Source organism: Ochlerotatus camptorhynchus, unplaced genomic scaffold (assembly GCF_037179485.1).
Source record: "Ochlerotatus camptorhynchus isolate MF236.1 unplaced genomic scaffold, CSIRO-AGI_Acam_v1.1 ptg000503l, whole genome shotgun sequence".
Lineage (NCBI taxonomy): Eukaryota > Metazoa > Arthropoda > Insecta > Diptera > Culicidae > Ochlerotatus > Ochlerotatus camptorhynchus.
The window spans coordinates 1,905,268-1,926,279 of record NW_027040988.1 but is presented as its reverse complement, the minus strand read 5'-3'; the positions used below and the strand labels follow the sequence as shown (position 1 = coordinate 1,926,279).

General features: G+C 42.0%; 1 protein-coding gene across 1 annotated transcript in view; it reads right to left on the bottom strand.

The window, feature by feature from the left end:
- Positions 1-4,720: 4,720 nt before the first annotated feature.
- Positions 4,721-21,012, bottom strand: part of LOC135712778 (cathepsin L-like) — a 37,527-nt gene continuing 21,235 nt past the window's right edge. Inside the window, exons 2-7 of the mRNA XM_065235834.1 lie at positions 18,915-19,120; positions 15,654-15,985; positions 15,298-15,502; positions 5,461-5,567; positions 4,948-5,391; positions 4,721-4,917 (exon numbers count right to left, since the gene is read on the bottom strand). Of these exons, the coding sequence (XP_065091906.1) occupies positions 4,721-4,917; positions 4,948-5,391; positions 5,461-5,567; positions 15,298-15,502; positions 15,654-15,985; positions 18,915-19,120 (1,491 nt within the window). The remainder of the gene's footprint in view (positions 4,918-4,947; positions 5,392-5,460; positions 5,568-15,297; positions 15,503-15,653; positions 15,986-18,914; positions 19,121-21,012) is intronic.

The following is a 21,012-nucleotide window of genomic DNA, read 5'->3' as shown; positions in this document are numbered from 1 at the left end:
AGAGGCAGACCCAGGGGCTCATGGCGGCGAAGCCTAAACAAGGAGATTAAGCAAGTCGACCGGAATTTGACCTGGGCCCAGGTCAAGGCGAAAGCAAACAATCGCCCAGGATGGAGATCTTTCACGTTGGCCCTTTGCGCCAGGGATGGCGCTCAGGACACTTAATAATAATGGTACAGGCTGGGGGGAGCTGTACGATGATAACCGTTCTACTTTGATTTATGATCTCTGCGACAACTTCAACATGACAATCCTTAACAATGGAGAAGTAACACGTTTGGCTGGTCCATCCTCGAATGGTAGCAGATTAGACTTTACCTTTTGCTCCAATTCACTATCGTTGGATTGCACTTGGCATGTAATCCAGGATCCACACGGTAGTGATCATTTGCCGATCAAAATTTCGATTGCCAGTGGGTTCAACTCGTCAGAATCCGTTAACGTCGCGTATGATCTAACCCGTAACATCGATTGGACTAAGTTCCAATCCGCGATAGACGATACAGTTGGAGGAATATAATTTCCTCTCTAATCTCATCGTCGACAGCGCACTTCAAGCTCAAACACGACCGGTGCCGCGATCGTCTATTCGTAAGAAAACACCATCGCTCTGGTGGGATCAACAATGCACGGAGGTTTACCGTAAAAAGTCCGACGCGTTTAAACTTTTTCGGAAACGCGGAACACGCGAGCATTTCGACGCATACACATCTCTTGAACGCGAACTCAAGAGCCTCATCAAGGCCAAAAAACGGGGTTACTGGCGGCAGTTTGTAGACGGATTGTCGCGCGAAACGTCTATGAATACGCTTTGGAGTACGGCGCGAAGAATGCGTAACCGGTCTACTAACAACGAAAGCGAGGAATGCTCGGATCAATGGATTCTTAAATTCGCGCGAAAAGTGTGTCCGGATTCCGTGCCGTCGCAGTTGATTCCTCGCGAAACCGCGAATTCGGTAGACGAAATCAGTCAGCCTTTTTCAATGGTGGAACTTTCACTCGCTCTCCTTTTGTGTGGCAATTCTGGGATCTGATAGAATCAAGTCCAACTTGCTGAAAAACCTCCCAGACGTCGCTAAGAGGCGCATGTTGAACTTGTACAATCAGTTCTTGGAGCTCAATATTGTTCCCGACGATTGGAGACGAGTAAGGGTGATAGCCATTAAAAAGCCTGATAAACCCGCGTCGGATCACAATTCGTATCGGCCCATCGCGATGCTGTCGTGTATTCGGAAATTGATGGAGAAAATGATCCTTTTTCGCCTCGACAAATGGGTTGAGACGAACCACCTTTTTTCAGATACTCAATTTGGTTTCCGTAGGGGTAAGGGAACGAACGACTGTCTCGCGTTGCTTTCCTCGGAAATTCAGTTGGCTTTTGCTAAGAAAGAGCAAATGGCTTCTGTGTTCTTGGATATCAAGGGGGCTTTTGATTCAGTATCCGTTGAAGTTCTTTCAGAGAAACTCCACGCTTGTGGATTGTCTCCATTAATGAATAATTTTTTGTACAATTTGCTGTCAGAAAAACATATGAGCTTTTCTCATGGAAACTCTACAGCTTTTCGATTTAGCTACATGGGTCTCCCCCAAGGCTCATGTTTAGGCCCCTTTTGTACAATTTCTACGTTAGAGAAATTGACAATTGTCTTAGTGACAATTGCACGTTGAGACAACTTGCAGATGATGGCGTAGTGTCTATCACTGGGCCAAAAGAGGTTGACCTGCAAGGACCCTTACAGGATACCTTGGACAATTTGTCTACTTGGGCTATTCAGCTAGGTATCGAATTCTCCACGGAGAAAACTGAGTTGGTCGTTTTTTCTAGGAAGCATAGCCCAGCACAACCGAAGCTTCAACTTTTGGGTAAACCGATCACTCATTCCATGTCTTTTAAATATCTCGGGGTCTGGTTCGATTCCAAATGCACCTGGAGATCCCACATTGAGTATCTGAGACGAAAATGCTAACTAAGGATCAATTTCCTTCGATCAATTACCGGAACGTGGTGGGGAGCCCATCCACAAGATCTTCTGACGTTGTACCGGACAACGATTTTATCGGTTCTAGAATATGGTAGTTTTTGTTTCCAGTCGGCAGCTAAAACGCACATCATCAAGCTGGAACGGATCCAGTATCGTTGTCTTCGTATCGCGTTAGGATGCATGCACTCGACTCATACTATGAGTCTCGAAGTGCTGGCGGGCATGTTGCCACTATCCGTCCGTTTTTCAGAGTTATCTCTGAGGCTCCTCACCCGTTGCGAAGTAATGAACCCACTGGTGATTGCAAATTTTGAGAAGCTTCTGGAGCTAAATCCTCAAACATGTTTTATGACTTTGTACTACCTAAATTTAACACAGGATGTCAGCCCTTCAAGAAATATTCCCAATCGTGTAGTCTTCTCCGATTTCGGCAATTCAGTGAATTTTGATTTATCTATGACGCAGGAAATCCGCGGAATTCCAGAGCATCATCGTCCTATGATTGCTCCGTCATTATACGCTGCAAAGTTTGGCCATGTTGATTCTGCAAGAACGTTTTTCACAGATGGATCTCTAATAGAGGAGTCCGCTGGTTTTGGTGTATTTAATGAATTTCATAGCGCCTCTCGAAAACTTGAAGCTCCTTGTTCTGTGTATGTGGCTGAACTAGCAGCAATTCACTACACTTTGGAAACTATTGCTTCACTTCTTCCAGACCACTACTTTATTTTTACGGATAGTCTCAGTTCTGTCGAGGCTATCCGTTCCATTAGGCCGGTAAAGCACTTCTCGTATTTTCTCTTGAAAATACGAGAACTGCTTAGTGCTTTATCCGTGCGCTCTTTCATCATCACCTTCGCGTGGGTCCCTTCACATTGCTCAATTTTGGGCAATGAGAAGGCGGATTCACTTGCGAAGGTGGGCGCTATGGAAGGCGACATTTATGATCGACAAATCGCCTATAGTGAATTTTTCTCTATTTATCGTCAGCAGTCACTCGTTAGCTGGCAACATCAATGGAGTGAAGGGAGCTTGGGACGATGGCTACATTCAATTATCCTTAAGGTGTCGAAGTTTGCATGGTTCAAAGGGTTGGACTTGGGTCGAGACTTCATACGCGTGATGTCTCGTCTCATGTCCAATCACTATTGTCTAAACGCTCACTTGTTCCGTGTGGGGTTGGGAGACAGCAATCTCTGTGAATGTGGACAAGGTTACCAGGACGCTGATCACATCCTTTGGTCTTGTGCGGAGTATCGTGGAGTCAGATCACATTTTTATGATTCCCTTCGGGCTCGAGGTAGACAACCTAATGTTCCAGTTCGGGATATTTTGGCTAGACGCGATCTGGAGTTTATAAAACTCATATATGTTTACTTTAAGGATATTAACCTTAGATTGTAAGTTTGATTAACCTTGTGTTTAGTTTGTGTTTTGTACGTCTGGGGTTTTTTTTTCAATGTTTGTTTTCAAGATGAATAGAAATAATTTCATGCTTTAGGATTAATTAAATAGTTATATCGTAAACCACATTTAAAACCTCCTTCTTCCCTTTTCCCAAAAAAAATTGTAAATCTCCACTAACCTCGAGACGACCGCGAGTACTCGGTCCAGTTCCTTTAACTTTAAATATAAGACAGTAACAATGTATAATGCAAAGGATAACCCTGTCTGTAAAGTTTATTCGATTGAGCCTGTACAAATAAAGTAATTACAAAAAAAAAAAAAAATAATGAATAATTTCAGGCAAAAATCGTTACAATCCTCAATTGCAACGATTAATTCCCTTTATAATTAGATAAGATTTAGTTTTAGTTTTTAGTTTTAAGATATCAATTGTTATACTGACATGCAGGTTAAAAAACCTGTTTAAAATACTGAATTGCCAAGACATGAACAATGTAAAAACACTTAGATATATATCATAACAATTAAGGCTGGTACGCTACTGCAGTAACTGGAGCACCTAGATTAAAAATGAAATGTAATTTATTTTAAATTTAGAACAAATAAAAAGTTAAAAAAAAAAAAAAAAAAGGTTTCCTCCTTGCCAAAAACCGGAGTCTGTTTCCAACCGGTCCCAAACCCAATCAGCGAAAACACGGCGCTGTCTATGATCGTTAAGCTTGAGCTCCTGGGTCAATATGGGATATTCTCGGAAGACCATGCGTTCCGTCCACGTACGGGTGGTGGTTCAGCGTTCACCGATCCAGTTTCCTCGAATTTGTTCACCACATTACGAATAGTCCTGTCGGTAGGATGATTATTACGACCGTAAAATGGGCGAAGCGCTTGGAACGTTGCTCGCCAAGAACACTTACTTTTATAAAATAATTTTATCATTTGCACGTGTTATTTGGACGAAATTACTCTCCATGGTAATTTGGCAAGACACACTGAATAAATGTAGCTAATTTGATACTTGTAGCTTTAACAATATGGCTGCTATGAACTGTCAAAGTTAGGAAATCCCTATTGAAAAAAAAAACTTTCTATAAAGTAAGTTCAACAACATGAAAAAAAAAAACAATTATATAGCAATATCAACTGTTTTAAAAAGAATTTGAGGTTTTGGTGGATATTTGGTCTAGGGTGAACCACTGTACGCCAGTGTTGTATTTCTGGGCGGGTTTTGTTCGTCTCAAACAATGCCAGGTTACCGGATGATGAAAAAGGAAAAGGCTAACTACTTGTTCTAAACTTTTAAAAACTCTTTTTTATTAACATTATATTCGCTTTTAACAAAGCTTTGGGAAAACGGGGGCATATGCGATGTTGCAATTGTTTTTATAATTACGAATCATCTTGACATAACCATTTTCTCCCCAACGAGTTCCCCATGAATTCTTCACCAACCAGTAGTCATATTTACCATCGTTACCATATCCAACCACAACCATCTGGAATAAAATGAAGAAATTTATACAATTTCGTATGCCTCATTTCCATCGGGAGGATAGTTAAAAAATACTTACAGCATGATTAGTTTCAGCTCCCGCACACTTCGAGTCCCAGAAGAGACCACCCTTGTATAACATGAATTTTTTGCTGGCGTGCATACTAATGGCTACAGGTCCATATGTACCAACCGCAAACTGCAGAGCGGACTCGCTTCCCCGTTTGACATCGTAATAGCCGCAAACGGTTGCTTTTGAATATTGAGAGTCGTAACGACAGGAGAAATCATCGGCCTGATACGGGTAGCTGCTTTCTCCATCGATACCTTTATTGCTTTTTATATACCTATAGGCATTTCGGACATTACCTCCATCACATCCATCATTACCATAGTTTCGTGTACAATCGATCAAATTTTGTTCGGATAATATCACAACCTTTTTCTTTTGCAGAATATAGTGTGACTCGAGGGCAGCATTTGCTGCGAATGCCCAACACGACCCACATTTTCCTGTAAAAATCCGTAATAAATTTTGTTATCTATAGCTTTACTTCCCATCAGATTGCATTCAATACTTACCTTGGGATCGAACAGGTGTCACGGCATCTTTAGATCTCCAATCTATGCTAGACGGTATTTCCACTACTTCCGGAACATAGAGCTGCTCTCCATAGCTTACATCGTTTCTGTTGAGTATGAAAAAAAAAATAGTTATTTATATTACACCTACGCGTTAACAACATAAAACCCTGACAAGTTAACAAAATAGGACAATAGGACAGATGATCTACAAGCAAGCCTAGCACGCCCCAAGTTGCTCAGCCAAGTGAAATTTATTTCCTTCCGTAAAATTTTAGTTCAGTCCCTTTATCAGCAAAATTGTCAACTGAACTTTCAAATGGCGGTACGTTTAGTTAAAAAAAAAAAATTCTAAATAGCGCTAACGATAAAAAATACTGATTTGTATCATATCTTAAGCCCTATCCCATTGAAAGTTTTTCAATTGAGCGCCGCAGTCAGTTTAGTTCAAAAATAGTTAGGTAGTCTCATATATTATGATCCTGATACTGATTCTATGAAAAGTTCTCATCTTCGAATATCAGTTTAGTAACCGCTTTTTGATGGCAGTGACAGTAGTTCGAAATTGGTTCACTAGGTGGAGAATTCGTTTTATTCGATTCCATTCGGAGAATTCGTCGTTAAAAATGCTCAAACTTCTTGTTGTGTTCTTGAAGAGAAAGGAAACTAGTTTTAGGTTTAAGAGCTAATTATATTTTGACTCGTCTTTTCGGTGGTTGGAAGGAACTAAACTGGCAACATCTTTTCAGTTTGATACTTTCGTACCATGGCTACAAATCATAATCTTCTGGTGTTACGCAGATGGTACACTTCTTACAAATTCAACCAATCACGCTCAAAACCGTAGCGATGAATCTCAAATACTTGCCCAACTAGCAGCCAATATTTCTGAAAATATCTTTGGCATCTATTGGCCTCCCTTAGCTCAGTCGGTAAAGTTCGATTCCCGGTCCGGTCTAGGGATTTTTCGGGTTGAAAAATTTCTCGACTTCCCTGGGCATAGAAGTATGATTGGACTTGCCACATAATTATACCAATGCAAAAATGGTACAGGCATCGAAAGCTCTCAATTAATAACTGTGGAAGTGCATCTAGAACACTAACTTGAGAGCACGCAATAAGCTAATATGCGATATGCAATAAGCTTGAAATGCGAAGAAGAAGAAGAAGAAGAAGAAGAAGAAGAAGAAGAAGAAGAAGAAGAAGAAGAAGATCTATTGGCATCCGAAAAAGTTACAGTTCTTTGAATTAATTTGCAGAGAAAAAAAAGTAGAAGAGTCTGTGCCTACGGACTCGAACGGAATGGGTCGTTTGTTGTTTTATCTGGTATCCTTCAAGTGGATTTTTGCAGTTTTACAAAGGATGCGGGATGATTAGGCACTAATGCTGTCGACCGAGCAATCTCGATGTTGCTAGGATCTGTAGTCAAGACAAGATTGATACTTTTATTACTATTCAGATAATTGTTTCAACAAGCTACATACAAAATGGAATGGATATGAACAGTAAGGCCTGTAATTTCAAGGTTTTTTAAGGTAGGGCTTTGTTCAGAACGCTAAAAAAAAGCACACACACATCTTGAATTTTAAAATGGCGTCCGAAATTGATTTACAACCTCTCCACACGTCACCTGAACAACTTTGCTGAAGACAGCAACGTTCTATATGGCCAGGTTCTCGAGATACAGCTTATATAGAAAGCTCATGTGCACACTATCGCTGCGTAATGAGAGAGTTCTGAACTAATATGGCCACCTTCCGAAAGGACTTGATCACTTGAACAACTTTGCTCAAGACAGTAACTTTCTATATGGCCAGGATCACAAAATATTCTATGTTGGACCTATGATCCATATATTATAGCGCCCGTCATAAGTAGCATAAAAGGAAGCGCCTCTAGCGGCGTAGTTCCCTATTAAACCTGCATCCAATGGTACAGGCTTGTTGGTCTATCCCAGCACAACAACTTTGTGTAAGACAGTATAGCTCTATATATTGAAACAAATGAGATAATCCACCACAGCCCCTATTAGTGAAAATCCCATAAGCTGTGGTATCCTTATTCGCGGATAGCCCGGCAATAAGGATACCGGCAATAAGGAATCCGGCAATAAGGATTCCTGACTGTATTTGTGTAGTTTACATGTATGACTTATCAAGTGACACAGATGCGTCCTTTCAACTTTAGTTCTTTTGAAATTTAAATTATTACTGATTACAGATCCTAGTCTTATCAGGCCTGTTTTAGAGTATGGCCACCTTGGTGGGATTGGTTTGTTTCAAATTGGATAAAGGAGACTACTTATAACTACTATTTACAACTACAACTAACCTACAACTACTTTATACACCTAACCTACTATATAGCTCGCTATATACAAATAGCTTATCATAGCATGTTCTGATGTATTGTATTTCTGCACAAACCCAGCAATTTTCGAATCTAATTTAGGAACGTTCGCCTCTACATAGATGGTGACCGGAAATTCTTATTTCGAAAGGACGGCCATCTTCAGCACTCTATTCTGAGCGCCGTGGATTTTGTCCCTGTGAGTCTGTGCACATGATTCCCACACCGGAGCTGCGTAGAGGATCGCAGGTGCTATGCTTGTTCACTCTTGAGAGGCGAGATCAGCGGCAAATCAGCGGATACAGACACCTAACCAAGGCAAGAACACTTGACAACATCTCGAGCTAGGTTACTTCGGCGGACCACTCAACCCTTGTGCCATCCATGATTACAGTACACTCTTTGTTTGTTGTCGTCGCAGATTTTAATTCGCCGTTTTTCGTTGTTTTTTCGCGCTGTTTATTATCGGACGCGCTCTTTAGTGCAATATTTGATCAAAGCATATCGGAATCTAGTGTTGTTTACCTAGTTGTGCCACAGTGTTTTATGCAATTGTGTTTTTGTGAAATACGCATTGTATCATCGTAATCGCTCATACCTACTTACTCGCTGTCTCTCTTCCGAAGCGCCATCTACCAGTAAACTTTGTAATCTAGCACATCTCAGTAACCTGAACGTTGCATACATCTAGGCGCTTACATTCTTACTTGGATCACCGTAATATTGCGCTGCAGCTGGTGCTCCCACTGATTTTCACCACAGCATAGATCGGTTAAATCTGAATAGTTCGTTGCATTCTAGCCTAGGGAATATTTTCGGTGAACATGACGAACCCATAACTTCAGAAACCACCGCTGCTTCTGTTGTAAGGCGTTCTGCTGCTCTCACCACCACCACGACCGCCATTCCAACTGCTATCCTTGCCACAACTGTCACTAGATCGAATGAGAATGCCACTTCCGTTGCTACCACTAACAGCTCTACTGCTACATGCACCGTCGCCTCTACAATAACCATGAACACCGCTGCCAAGAACTGCACAACTGTCGCATCAATCACCGCACCTGAAACTCGAAACACGGTTACCTCAACAGCTACCTTGACAAATAACCGAGAGCCTCACGGACAATCTAACCGTTTAAGGGTTGTAATGAGACACGAACGTCGAAAGCAGCAAAGCAATACCGACACAACCGAAGTGTTGAAACTATTCTACATTACCCCTTTCCACATCGAGCAGACTGAAGAAGATGTCCTGGAATACCTCCGCGAAACCTTCAACATCGAAAATTCTACGGTGCGCTGTGTGAAGCTGGTAACAAGTCAACGAGCTAACCTTTGTCTCCTTCAAAGTATCCGTTTCACCCGACTTGGAAACCACTGTAGGGGATTCATTCTACTGGCCTGATGGAGTAAATGTATGTGAATTTGAATCAAAAAACGACGCGGCTCCAATCAACATACGAACACCAATACTTCCACAATAAGTTTATCGATACACTCTACATCAACTACTCGCAACTCTACGCAAATTTCATCTACTCTGGGACGCAACGGTGTTCGCCCTATGGAACCCACCGATCCTCTCACCACAGTCGTGCCTTTCCTGCCATCGTCCATCAGTCGTCCCGGCCCTGTGTGTGAGTTTGGAAACGTGGTCTTCCAAACTAATACCGCAGGCAAGTACGATTCATTCTTGTTCAGCCCAACTCCTGATTCGTTGCTTGGTTTCAGTACTACACCGTTTAGCCGTCATTATTCAAGACCTTCAACTCTGGGACGCAACGATACTGGCTACATGGAAGCCCCTAATCCCCCTACCACAGTCAAGCTTTTCCCGTCATCGGCCAACAGTCGTCCTGGCCCTGTGTGTGGGGTCAGAGAAGGGGTCTTCCAACCCGCTATCTTTGGCAAGTACGTTTCTGTTTTAAGCAGTTCAACTTCTGATCAATCTAATGGTTCTAGCGTTGCAATCAACTGTCCCTCTTCAAACGTCAGCGAGTTTAACTATCCAAACAGCACGGTAGTGACCAGCAGCAATAATGATGCAGTTCATTCAGGACACAACTTTCTATCCGTCTACTACCAGAACGTCAGAGGTCTGCGCACTAAAACGACAGAATTGAAGTTAAGGCTATCGAGCTGCGACTACGATATAATTGTTTTTACCGAAACATGGCTCCGGTCTGATATAAGCGATACGGAACTCACTTCCGACTACTCTATATTTCGGTGTGATCGAAGTGAAACTACTAGTAATTCTTCGAGGGGTGGTGGAGTTTTCGTAGCTGTTAAAAATAATTTGCACTGTACTGCGGTTTCTTTGGACGATTGTAGACAGCTTGAAGTAAGTGTTGTACGAGTAACACTTACTCACCATTCGCTGTTGATCATTGGCATCTATCTTCCCCCGAATTCCGACGCAAGTTTATATTCGGCTCACGCTACTTCTGTCCAGAACTTATAGGATCGTTCGTCGGACAATGACATTATTCTACTCTTCGGGGACTACAATCTTCCTCATCTGCAATGGTGCTTCGATGAGGACGTTCGAACGCTTCCAGTGAACAAGAACTCAATCTCACCGAATCCATCTCTGCGTGCGGGCTGGTTCAAGTGAATTCTTATACGAACCCGAGCGGTAGACTTCTAGATCTAGCATTCACGAATTCTCCAGATGTCATTGAAGAACTGCGGCCACCACTTCCACTTTTATCCACCGACGCCCATCACCCACCGTTTATTTTACTAGTGGATGTGCACAGCGTCATCATAAACCACCAAATCGACGCGGATTCGGATGCAATTGACCCAGATTTCAGGCAATGCAACTTTGATTCACTTAATGCCGCGTTTTCGTCGATCGACTGGCAGCTTCTTCTACATGAACACACTGTTGATGTAAACGTTATCTTGTTTTATGATTATTCACTCAATTGTTCCTCGTCGCCGTCGTATTTCAAGTTGCGTCAACAGGAAGCCTTGGTGGACGGCTGAATTGCGAAATCAGCGTAATAGACTGAGGAAAGCACACAAACGATATATCGCTGATAAATCGAACGAGAACAGAGATTTCCTTCATCTAATGGAATCATCCTATAATGAACTACTCTCTTCAAGCTACCAAGTATACATGCGCAAACTTGAATCCAACCTAAAACAAAATCCGTCGATGTTCTGGAGGTATGTTAAAAAGCAAAAGGCTAGCAATCGTGTATCGAATAACGTTATCTACGGTGATTCCATGGCCAGCACACCTGAAGATGCTGCCAATCTTTTTTCGAATTTTTTTCAAAGTGTGTTCTGTTCAACTTCTCCTGTACCTCGCCCGGATTGTTTCCAACACGTGCCATCTTATGGTATCCACCTTCCAATCTTCAGTTTTTCTTGTGACGAAGTGTTAAGTACGTTTGCTAAATTAGATGCTTCGAAGGAGCGGGAGTCGATGGTCTGCCACCGATATTAGTGAAGAACTGCGCTGCATCTCTGGTTGAACCATTGACGTTACTGTTTAACTGTTCGTTAGAACAAAAAACGTTCCCAAGTTTATGGAAAACCGCGTCAATGATTCATGTACACAAATCTGGCAGTTTAAACAATGTGGTAAACTATCGAGGTATTTCAATTCTCTGCTGTCTGGTAAAGTTTCTCGAATCACTAGTGCATAAGATCGTGCTGAATGCAGCGAAACCGATTATCTCTGAGTATCAGCACGGATTCATACCACACCGGTCTACTACAAACAACTTACTGTGCTATACCAACGTACTGTTCCGTGAGATAGAACGTTGCAACCAGGTGGACTCTATTTACATCGACTTTTCGAAAGCGTTCGACACCGTCCCGCATGCCTATGCCACAGAAAAACTGAAACACATGAGATTTCCGGACTGAATTGCGGACTGGATAAGGTCATATCTAACGGGTCGAAAGGCATTTGTGCAAGTGAACTCGTCTCGTTCCAATACGTTCGACATACCATCTGGCGTACCACAGGGTAGCGTGTTAGGACCTTTGCTCTTTGTCCTCTTTATTAACGACCTGTGCCTTCGAATATCCTCTGGAAAGCTCCTTTATGCTGATGACCTCAAAATCTTCAGAATTATCGCGTCTGTACTCGATTGTATTGTACTGCAGGCTGACATCGACGTAGTGTCAATCTGGTGCAAAGAGAATGGTATGAGCGTGAACATCAATAAAGGGTGTCCACGATGAAATTGCCACACACAAAATTGATTCGCAAAATTCGAGTTTTCATCCGATTGCCATCAAATTTTCAGGGATTAAGAAATAACTATTAAACTTCATTTTACCAGTTTTACTCGTATTTTATTTACAGTCCATACGCAAATGCCCGCACCTTGGCCTTAACCCCGGCCATAAGATTCTGCACAACCTGTGAATCAACCGTTTTTTGCATGTAAACCCATACTTTCTTCAGTTCCTCGACTGTCTTCACTACCTTAGGTCGTTTAAGAAGGTGCTGCTTCATAATCGCCCAGTACTTCTCGATGGGGCGGAGCTCCGGAGTGTTGGGAGGGTTGAACATTTTCGGCACGAAATTGACCTTATTGTCCGCATACCACTTCAGCACGTCCTTGGAGTAGTGGCATGAGGCCAAATCCGGCCAGAAGATTGTTGGGACGTTGTGGGCCTTCAGGAGAGGAAGCAGCCGCTTCTGGAGGCACTCTTTTATGTACACCTGTCCGTTCATCGTATCCTGGGTCACGAAAGGTGCACTCCGCTTCCCGCACGTGCAGATGGCTTGCCAAACCAGGAATTTCTTCGCAAATTTGGACATCTTCTGAGTGCGGACATGCTCCGGAACGCTGAACTTATCCTTGGCCGTGAAAAACAGGTTGCCGGGGATCTGTTTGAAGTCGGCCTTCACATATGTTTCGTCGTCCATGATGCAGCATTCAACTTTCGTCAGCATGTTGAGGTACAACTTCCTGGCACGGGTTTTGGCGGACTTGTTCTGCTTCTCGTCGCGATTAGGGGCCTTTTGTACCTTGAACGTTCGAAGCCCAGCCTTAGTTTTGGCCTTCTGGACAAAACTTCGGCTTAGGTGCAGCTTCTTAGCCACATCCCTAACGGAGGCGTTCGGATTTCGGTTGAAGGCCCCAACTACGCGGTTGTAATTTTTGGTGTTGTACGGAATACTTTTTCCTTCACTTCTGGGCTTCCGATCGGTGGTCAACCGTTCCTCGAACCGCTTAATCACTCGCGACACCGTGGAATTCACGATTCCCAACGTTTTAGCGATGGAACGATGCGAGAGATCCTTGTTCTCGTGATGAATGCGCAAGATTTTATCACGCACGAGCTGTTCTTTCGACTCCATTTCCGCGAGTTTTGATCACAGGACTTTAAAACTTGCAGGATGTAAATAATGCACTATGAACTAAATCCACCCAAATTTTCATTAAATTCTACCCAACGGTTAAAAAGTTAGAGCAATTTCATAGTGTGGCAATTTCATCGTGGACACCCTTTAAATGCAAAACGATCACATTTAGTCGCTGTTTGTCAACGCTCACTCACCAATATCGAATTGACACTACTCCGCTAGAACGTGTGCAATTTATTCGCGACTTGGGAGTTATAATTGACTCTAAACTTAGATTCAGCGAACATGTCTCCACCATGACAGCAAATGCTTTCTCCGTACTCGGGTTTATTCGTGGTAATGCTTCTCAACTAACCGATGTGTACACATTAAAAACACTCTTTTGTGCTTTAGTGCGCAGCATTCTGGAATACGCTGCCCCGGTTTGGGCACCATATCACACGTCCCAGGTGATCCGCATTGAACGTATACAAAAAATGTTCATACGATTTGCACTCCGGAACCTACCGTGGAATGATCCCGTGAATCTTCCTGATTACCAACAAAGGTGCCGTTTAATCAACTTAGAGTTGCTATCAGTGAGACGGCTGAGATTGCAACAATTGGTTGTATTCCACATCCTGATGAACAACACCGACTGTCCAGATCTTCTACAGGAAGTTATGCTTAACGCACCTCAGCACCAATTACGAAACTCTGCCCTTATTGTCATTCCCAGTCACAGAACTAGTTATGGGTTTAATAGTCCGCTAAGTTCCTGTCTTAGAGCTTTTAATGCTGTTTGTGATGACTTCGATTTTAAATTTAACTAGGCTCTGTTTTAAAAATAGGTTAAGAGTAAATGTGATAGGTTAAGATTAGTCTGTGCGAAACCGTCGAAGACTGAATGAATAAATAAATAAAAGGGATCCGGTTTTAGTTTGGGCGATTGCAGATCGAGGAACATGATCGCTTGTGTTTTGGAGGCATTGATGTTGATTTTCCACGTGGTGGCATAATCAGCAAAGGCGTTAAGGCATCGTTGAAGTTTGTTCGTTATTTCGCTACGCATCCTTCCTTTGACGGCTATTGCAGTATCATCTACAAACAGGGTAGGAATGTCGGATTGCTGTAAAGCAAGGGGCCCAACAGACTGCCTCATGGTACTCCTGTTGGGATGGAAAACGTGTCTGAAAGACAACCATTCAACGATACCATAAACGACCTTTGCTGGAAGTAGTTACGGATGATTTAAACAAGATGCAAAGGAAAGTTAAAGTTGCAAAGCTTGTATATAAGCCCACCGTGCCATACATTGTCAAACGCTTTCTCAACGTCTAACAATGCCATGGTTGTGGACTGTGATATAGCTTTGTTACTTCGGATGTTATTCATCATCCTTACTAGCTGTTTTCCTCGAAAAACTTGAGCAAACGATTGAGAATGAGTTTCTCGAACAATTTGCTTAGCGCTGAAAAGGAGCCTGATTGGTCTGTAGTGCTGATTGATTGAAGGTTATGTTGGATCCTTACCGGGCTTGCGGATTGGTATAATTGTTGCTACCTTCGAGATGCTTGGAAAGTAGTGCAGCTCCAAGCATCTGTTGAAGATAGCGGCCAAAAGAGACTGCACTTTCATGCTGAGTATCTTCAAGATTAAGTTGAATATACCGTCAAACCCGGGAGCCTTCATATTCTTGGTACATTTCAGCGCTGATCAAATCCGTTGTACTGTTATCTTATCCGCCGGAGGCATGAAACAAGGGGAGGCATCTAGGCTTTGAACGCATTGCGCAACCTGATCATCGAGCGGACTTTGGATAGTCGAGTCAAGCAAATTCGATGAAGCGACATGCTCGCGGATCGCAATTGCTTTCTCCTGTGGGGTGATTAAAAGCCGATCGTCATTATTTTCGACTCTGAGAGGTGGAACGGGTTTACGATGAGTTTTTAAGACCTTGGCTACCTTCCAGAATGGTCTGGAGGGGTCATTCAGATTCTGGACAACACGCCCGATACTTTCTATTTCGGAGTGAGTTCATTCTGGAAGCAATCTGCTTGTTTAGATCGGCCATTTCAAGTTTTTTTTCTCTGATCTCCAGTCCTCAAGCGAATCAGTAATTGAGTGTGGGAATCAATAGCAACAAACTTACCCCTCACAGGAACTCGTCGAACACATGCCTCTCGTCAGCCACGGATATGGCATGTTGGAGTCCTTCCAACGCCCGGTCGATGTCATCTACGGTATCAAGTGGTGGATGTTCGTCGATGCCTGTGTCAGCCACACGTTCAAACTGCACCCAGTTGACATGGTGGTAGTCTTTGCGCTGGCTTGGAGCAGGAGCCATGTTGATGCCGGTCGGAACTAAGATTGTTGTGCACCTCCGGTTTGGATAGTCCGATTTTTGACAGGAAAAAGTCCAGGGTGGAGGGATTTCCCCCCGGAGAGATGAAAGTTGGTTCGCCCGGAAACTTCACAGTGTACAGTCCATGTTGTGCGTGGTCGAACAAAAGACATCCGTTCCGGTTCCGCTGGTAGTTCCACCAAGCTTCATGGCGAGCATTCAGGTCGCCCCCAACGAAGAATAGGGAGCTGGCACGAGTGATGGCGATCAGGTCGTTCTTGAATTTGCTTGCTAATCCGTTGTTGGCGGCACACTGCCGTGGGCAGTAAACAGCGATGAACCGGACATTTCCAGTTGGCGATTCCACGTTAACACTAAGAGCCGTGATGATAGAAGTGCGGATGTGGGGCAGAGTGCAGAATTTGATTCCTTTCTTGATGACGACCGCAACACCGATCAAGTCGGATAACGTTGTGGTCAGGCAACCAGAAGCTGTCGTCGGACTTTAGGTGGGTTTCAGTTAGAAGGCCCACGTCGATGTTATGCTTGCGGAGGAAGTCGGCAAGCTCAATCTTTTTTGCTCTTACAGAGCAAGCATTCCAGGTGACGATTCGCGGTTTAGACGCCATACTGGATGATATATCGAGTACGTGGATCTGCTCGGACTTATTGCGGCACTTACGAAGAGTACCAGTCATGTTGACGAAAATTTCCATCAGTTCATCATCCGCTGATTACAGATCGAGGTTGTTGTTTTGCGCTGTTGGTTGTCTCCAGAATCCAATAATCCAGGGGAGGGGTGGAGATCTTTGTTCAGCAGAATCACTGGAAGCTTCTTGAGAGGGGCGGGATGCAACCGCGAATTCGCTTGCCTTTGCTGAGGATCACGAAGAGGTGGGAAATCCTCCGTTCTTGCGTCCTGGTTGATTGTTGGTTGCAGCCTGCTTTCGGATGCGTTTGAAGTCCTCGCGTTTGGAGCACTGTCTCTCGGAACCTTGATGAACACCACCACAGTTGGCGCATTTTAACGCCACGGCTTCATCCGCAGGGCAGTCAGAAGTGGCATGTTCTTGAGCGCAGTTGCTGCAGCGTGGTTTGATGTTACAGTTGCGGGTACCGTGTCCAAAACTGAGACACCGCTGGCACTGCATTACGTCACGATGGCCGCCACGGTATGGCTCCCACCGTACGATGATGGAGTAGATCGAGCGGATGGCTTGCACCGCATTGAGCGTCACTGTCCCTTTCTGGAAGTGCTCCAGGAAAAGGCAATCCGGGTACGTCTTCACGTTTTCGTCTTTCCTCAACATCCGGAAGACAGCGATTGTGGCCGGTACTATATCTAATGATCCTGGTCATATGAAAGCTCCCGTCTCCGGCAAAGTTATCCAGTAAAGTGAGATCCTCCAGTTGGCGGATGGTTTTTATGTATTATTGGCTCACTGGGTGACGCAATTCAGCAACAATATTGTTCAAATAAATACTGCTTTTTCAACCATGATGAACAACTTTTTTGATAAGGATAGCATATGTACTAGTGAGCGTAGTTCACGTCTATAGCACCCATCAACACACGGACCGGGACCAACAGCTATTCTTTCGTTCCTGTGGAAGGCGTGACCAGAGATGTTTCGCCTCAGAAAATGCCAACTATTTACCTCAGCCGGGAAGGGGCATACAAATTGCTCATGCGCCTATCTTTACAATGCTTTGTTGAGTCTTCAAGATCTAAACTCCGGGTTGATTTGAAAAACTTCCAATACCGTATTTCTCCCAAAGAGACAACATTTAGGCTTGAAGAAAACTCTTAAATTGTATGCGGATTCATAATTTCTTGAGATTTTGGAGATCTACAACGTGTTCATGAACATCCCATTTCATATTTTTTCTGCATAGTAGACGTATTTCTCGGATCGAATAAAGAGCCACTGTATACACTTTTGTTTTATTTTTCGTTTTTTGGTGTTTAAGCTTCAAGCAGTCACGGTAGTGCACTAAATGCACGCATTTTGAAAAAAAAAAGTCGCAAAAATAGTTGAAATCCCATTAAAATTGGTCCGAGTGTTGGTTGTATTCCAAAATCTACTCTTCCAAAACATGAATAGCTGAGAAATTTATGTTTCTTTGATTTCTATATGGTGGTACACTTTGTGAAAACCGAAAATGGAGCATGTAACAAAATTATGAAAGATTTTGAACGTTAATAACTCAGCTGCCCCTGGACCAATTTCAGTAATGTTATAACCAATCGATCAGAAATATTTCTACGAATCTGTTAAAATAAGACTTTATCATTTTTTTTTTCAAAATGTCACTATTGAAAATTGCACTATGTGCAACTGTTGCTATGATAATTTAAATTATCACCGATTGCCTGCGAAAAGCGATTTCCCTAACACAGATTTCAAAGATGAATTCCATCTGGTCTCACCACGAAGCGAGTGGTAGTGCTCTTTATAGTGGTAGTGACTATATTCATAGTCTGGCGGATAGAATCTCGGGAACCAATTGAGCTGTCAAATAGCGGAACCAATCGAGCAAATCACGACCAACAACAGAAATGAGCACATCAGCTATTGCGAACAAAACTTCGGAAACCCTTTTCTCGTGACTCAAGGCTCGCCTATGCAAACTAACACCATCTTTGGGTTGGGCAAAGTTTCCCCTATCCGTTGATGCCGGTAATTTGCGTTCGATTCGCAAGGTAAGAATAATCAACGTTTTGTTTATAAAAGTTGATAGTACCTTTTCATTTGTTCGACTAAAATATATTGAATGGGTTCCGCTTTTTGATAGATCGAAGTTCTATCCGCCAGAATATGAATATAGCGACTATAATGTTCTCCAGTACACAACGAAAGGCTACCTGCAAGCAGCAAACTGTAGCCCACAGGAGCATCCATAGAAGGAGGAAGAAGCCGCACCGCTATTGATCGGAATCAGTAGCTCTTCGTGAGTCGCTGTGGGCCATCTATGTCTAGCGCGTCATACTAAAGAGTACAAACAGAGAGAACCCCGCTCAAATTCCTATTCTTACACAAAACACAAGCTCCTGCTGCAGTTAACAAATAAGATTTATTATATAAGACCACGTAGTCCTACGTCATCATTGCGTACAACCACTTAGGGCTGTCCCTTGTAGTTTTTTTTTTCCAACAACTTTGTCTCAGACATCATTTCGATTTGAAGTGAAGTTATCGATTTATGATTTGTTGAAACATATCGAATGCGCCATTTTGAAGTTTTTTTTTAGAGATTCAAAATGGCCTAATTTTAGCTCAAATGTGAATGATTGACCATAACAAACAATTATGCAAAGTTTGATACAAATCGGAGAATGTTGAGTCTGAAATTAATTTGTTGTTGCTATTTGGCCAGGAAATGCTCAACATGCTCCAATCTAATAGTTATATAAAAATTACAATTACTTACATTTCATCGCTGCTGTTGGAATTGGTGATATAGTATCGGAATTCTTCAATCGAGAGGTCAGAGTATTGATTAGTGCCCATGTAGAAGGTCTCCTTGCCCAAGTTGTAACGCTTGTTGTGCTGGATAATCACCTGTCTATGCTGACTGAATATTTTAAAACGTTGCTGCTCTTCAAATTCACTGGCATATTCTTTTCCGTGTTCTAACTGTAAATGAAGAATAAAATTAAGTTATCTCCTAACTGATAAAAATACACTAAAGTCATTTTTCACATATTTTTAACGCGGTTTTTTTTACACGGTTTGCACCGCTGAGTCGCAATTTACACAGTACGTTTTTAACGTTTTTGATAACGATACAACATATCATCTTGATTCGAATCACATTATCAATTTCATGCCGTAGGTATCGAATGGAAAACTTTTAAAAAATCACAATTTTTGGTGTAAATTCAGATTTTTAAAAATATGTTTATATTTTTTTATTTTCAATAGCGACCAAAAATGTTTACCGTCGTTTGACTGCCGAGAGCTAAAAAGGGGTGTTCGTTGCGTTTTGCACTGAAAACGAAACTAACTCAGAAAGTGAATAACTTTTACTCAGTTGTGAGTTACTCATTCGTATGGATAAATTTCTAAGAGCATAGGTTATTCAAATGGATGAGACCTATTGTAGACTGGACAGCTCAGATCACAATTCTCATATCTGTCGGCACTTATGTACGATTTGACTTCTGATTGCTTGCTTTTACTTAAATGCTCTGCTACATAGAAGATTGCTTTCTTTGGAAAAGTTGTTCAGATGAAATCAACATATTCCTGGAATTATGCGTTTGTCTTTAACTTTCATTTTAATTGCTGTTACTTGAGAAATGGTGACTACACAAAGCAAAACTTTTTTGTCTATCACCTATATTCTTGTCTTCGTTCGAACCACAAAGAATAAATAATAATGAAAGTTATGAAAACTATAACTATAACTAGAACTTTATGATGTATATGGGTCGTTCCGCGCAAGTGACCGACAAAAAATACAAAAGTGAAATGGACCTCTTACGATTTGGACCAAATTTGGAGGGGATGTTTATTTTGGTCGAATTTTTATGAATCCAAACTTTTGTGCCAATCGAAGCAGCACCCCTCGGTCCAGGGGAGCATTTTCTATTTTTCGAGGTTTTCAAGACAGCACTACTTTCCTTTATCAATATCTTCGGAACAAGTAAACCTAAAATTAACATAATAGAGAATTTATATGAGAAAATTAGGCAAGGAATCTAAATTTATTATTTTTGTGCAGTGTTTCCCAGTATTTTATATTTGTGTTTAAAACCTTGAAACTGAACTTTCTCAGAATGAGTATATTTAGATTTCCATTCTGACAGCACCATCGTGTTCCCCATCTTTTTTTTTACATAAGAATCACTTATAAGCCAAAACTAAGTTACGTATATCCTGCAGGATGCCTTCCATTCATTTTGACTAAAAAAATGTTTTATTAAATTATGGAATAATAAGATATTATGATGATATTTTGTATGTGTAGGTAATAAGAAAAGATTGTAAAGTTTGTGTTTCACACATCAAACTTGCAAATTTAGCTTTTACAGAGTCACAATGAGCGTTTTTCTGATCGCCTCTTCGCGAAGAGTGAAGAGCGAAGAGGGGGTGAGATAAATTACAAAATCGTTTATTGCGACTCTCATGTAGCAAAGTTGGCAGGTATTATGTGTCAAACACACACTTTACAATCTTTTCTTGTTGTTTACATAATCAAAATATTTTCATAATATCTTATTATTCCATAATTTATTAAAACATTTTTTTAGTCAAAATGAATGGAAGGCACCCTCATCCTGAGAAACAGAATTTTGAAGCAAATAATGCCAATTGGGTTCTTTATTTTGAAAAATATATCGGTTATTAAATATCATCTCAAAGAGCTTCGTTTTCTGAGCAAAGCGATATTTTTTTCGAGCCCACACACTTTCATCTGGATTTTTAAATCAGGATTTAAAGCAAAATAATAACTTCACTGTTTGACACTAAACTGACAAACTGACAGCTCACTCCCATACAAAGTGACACCGAGGGGCGCTAAT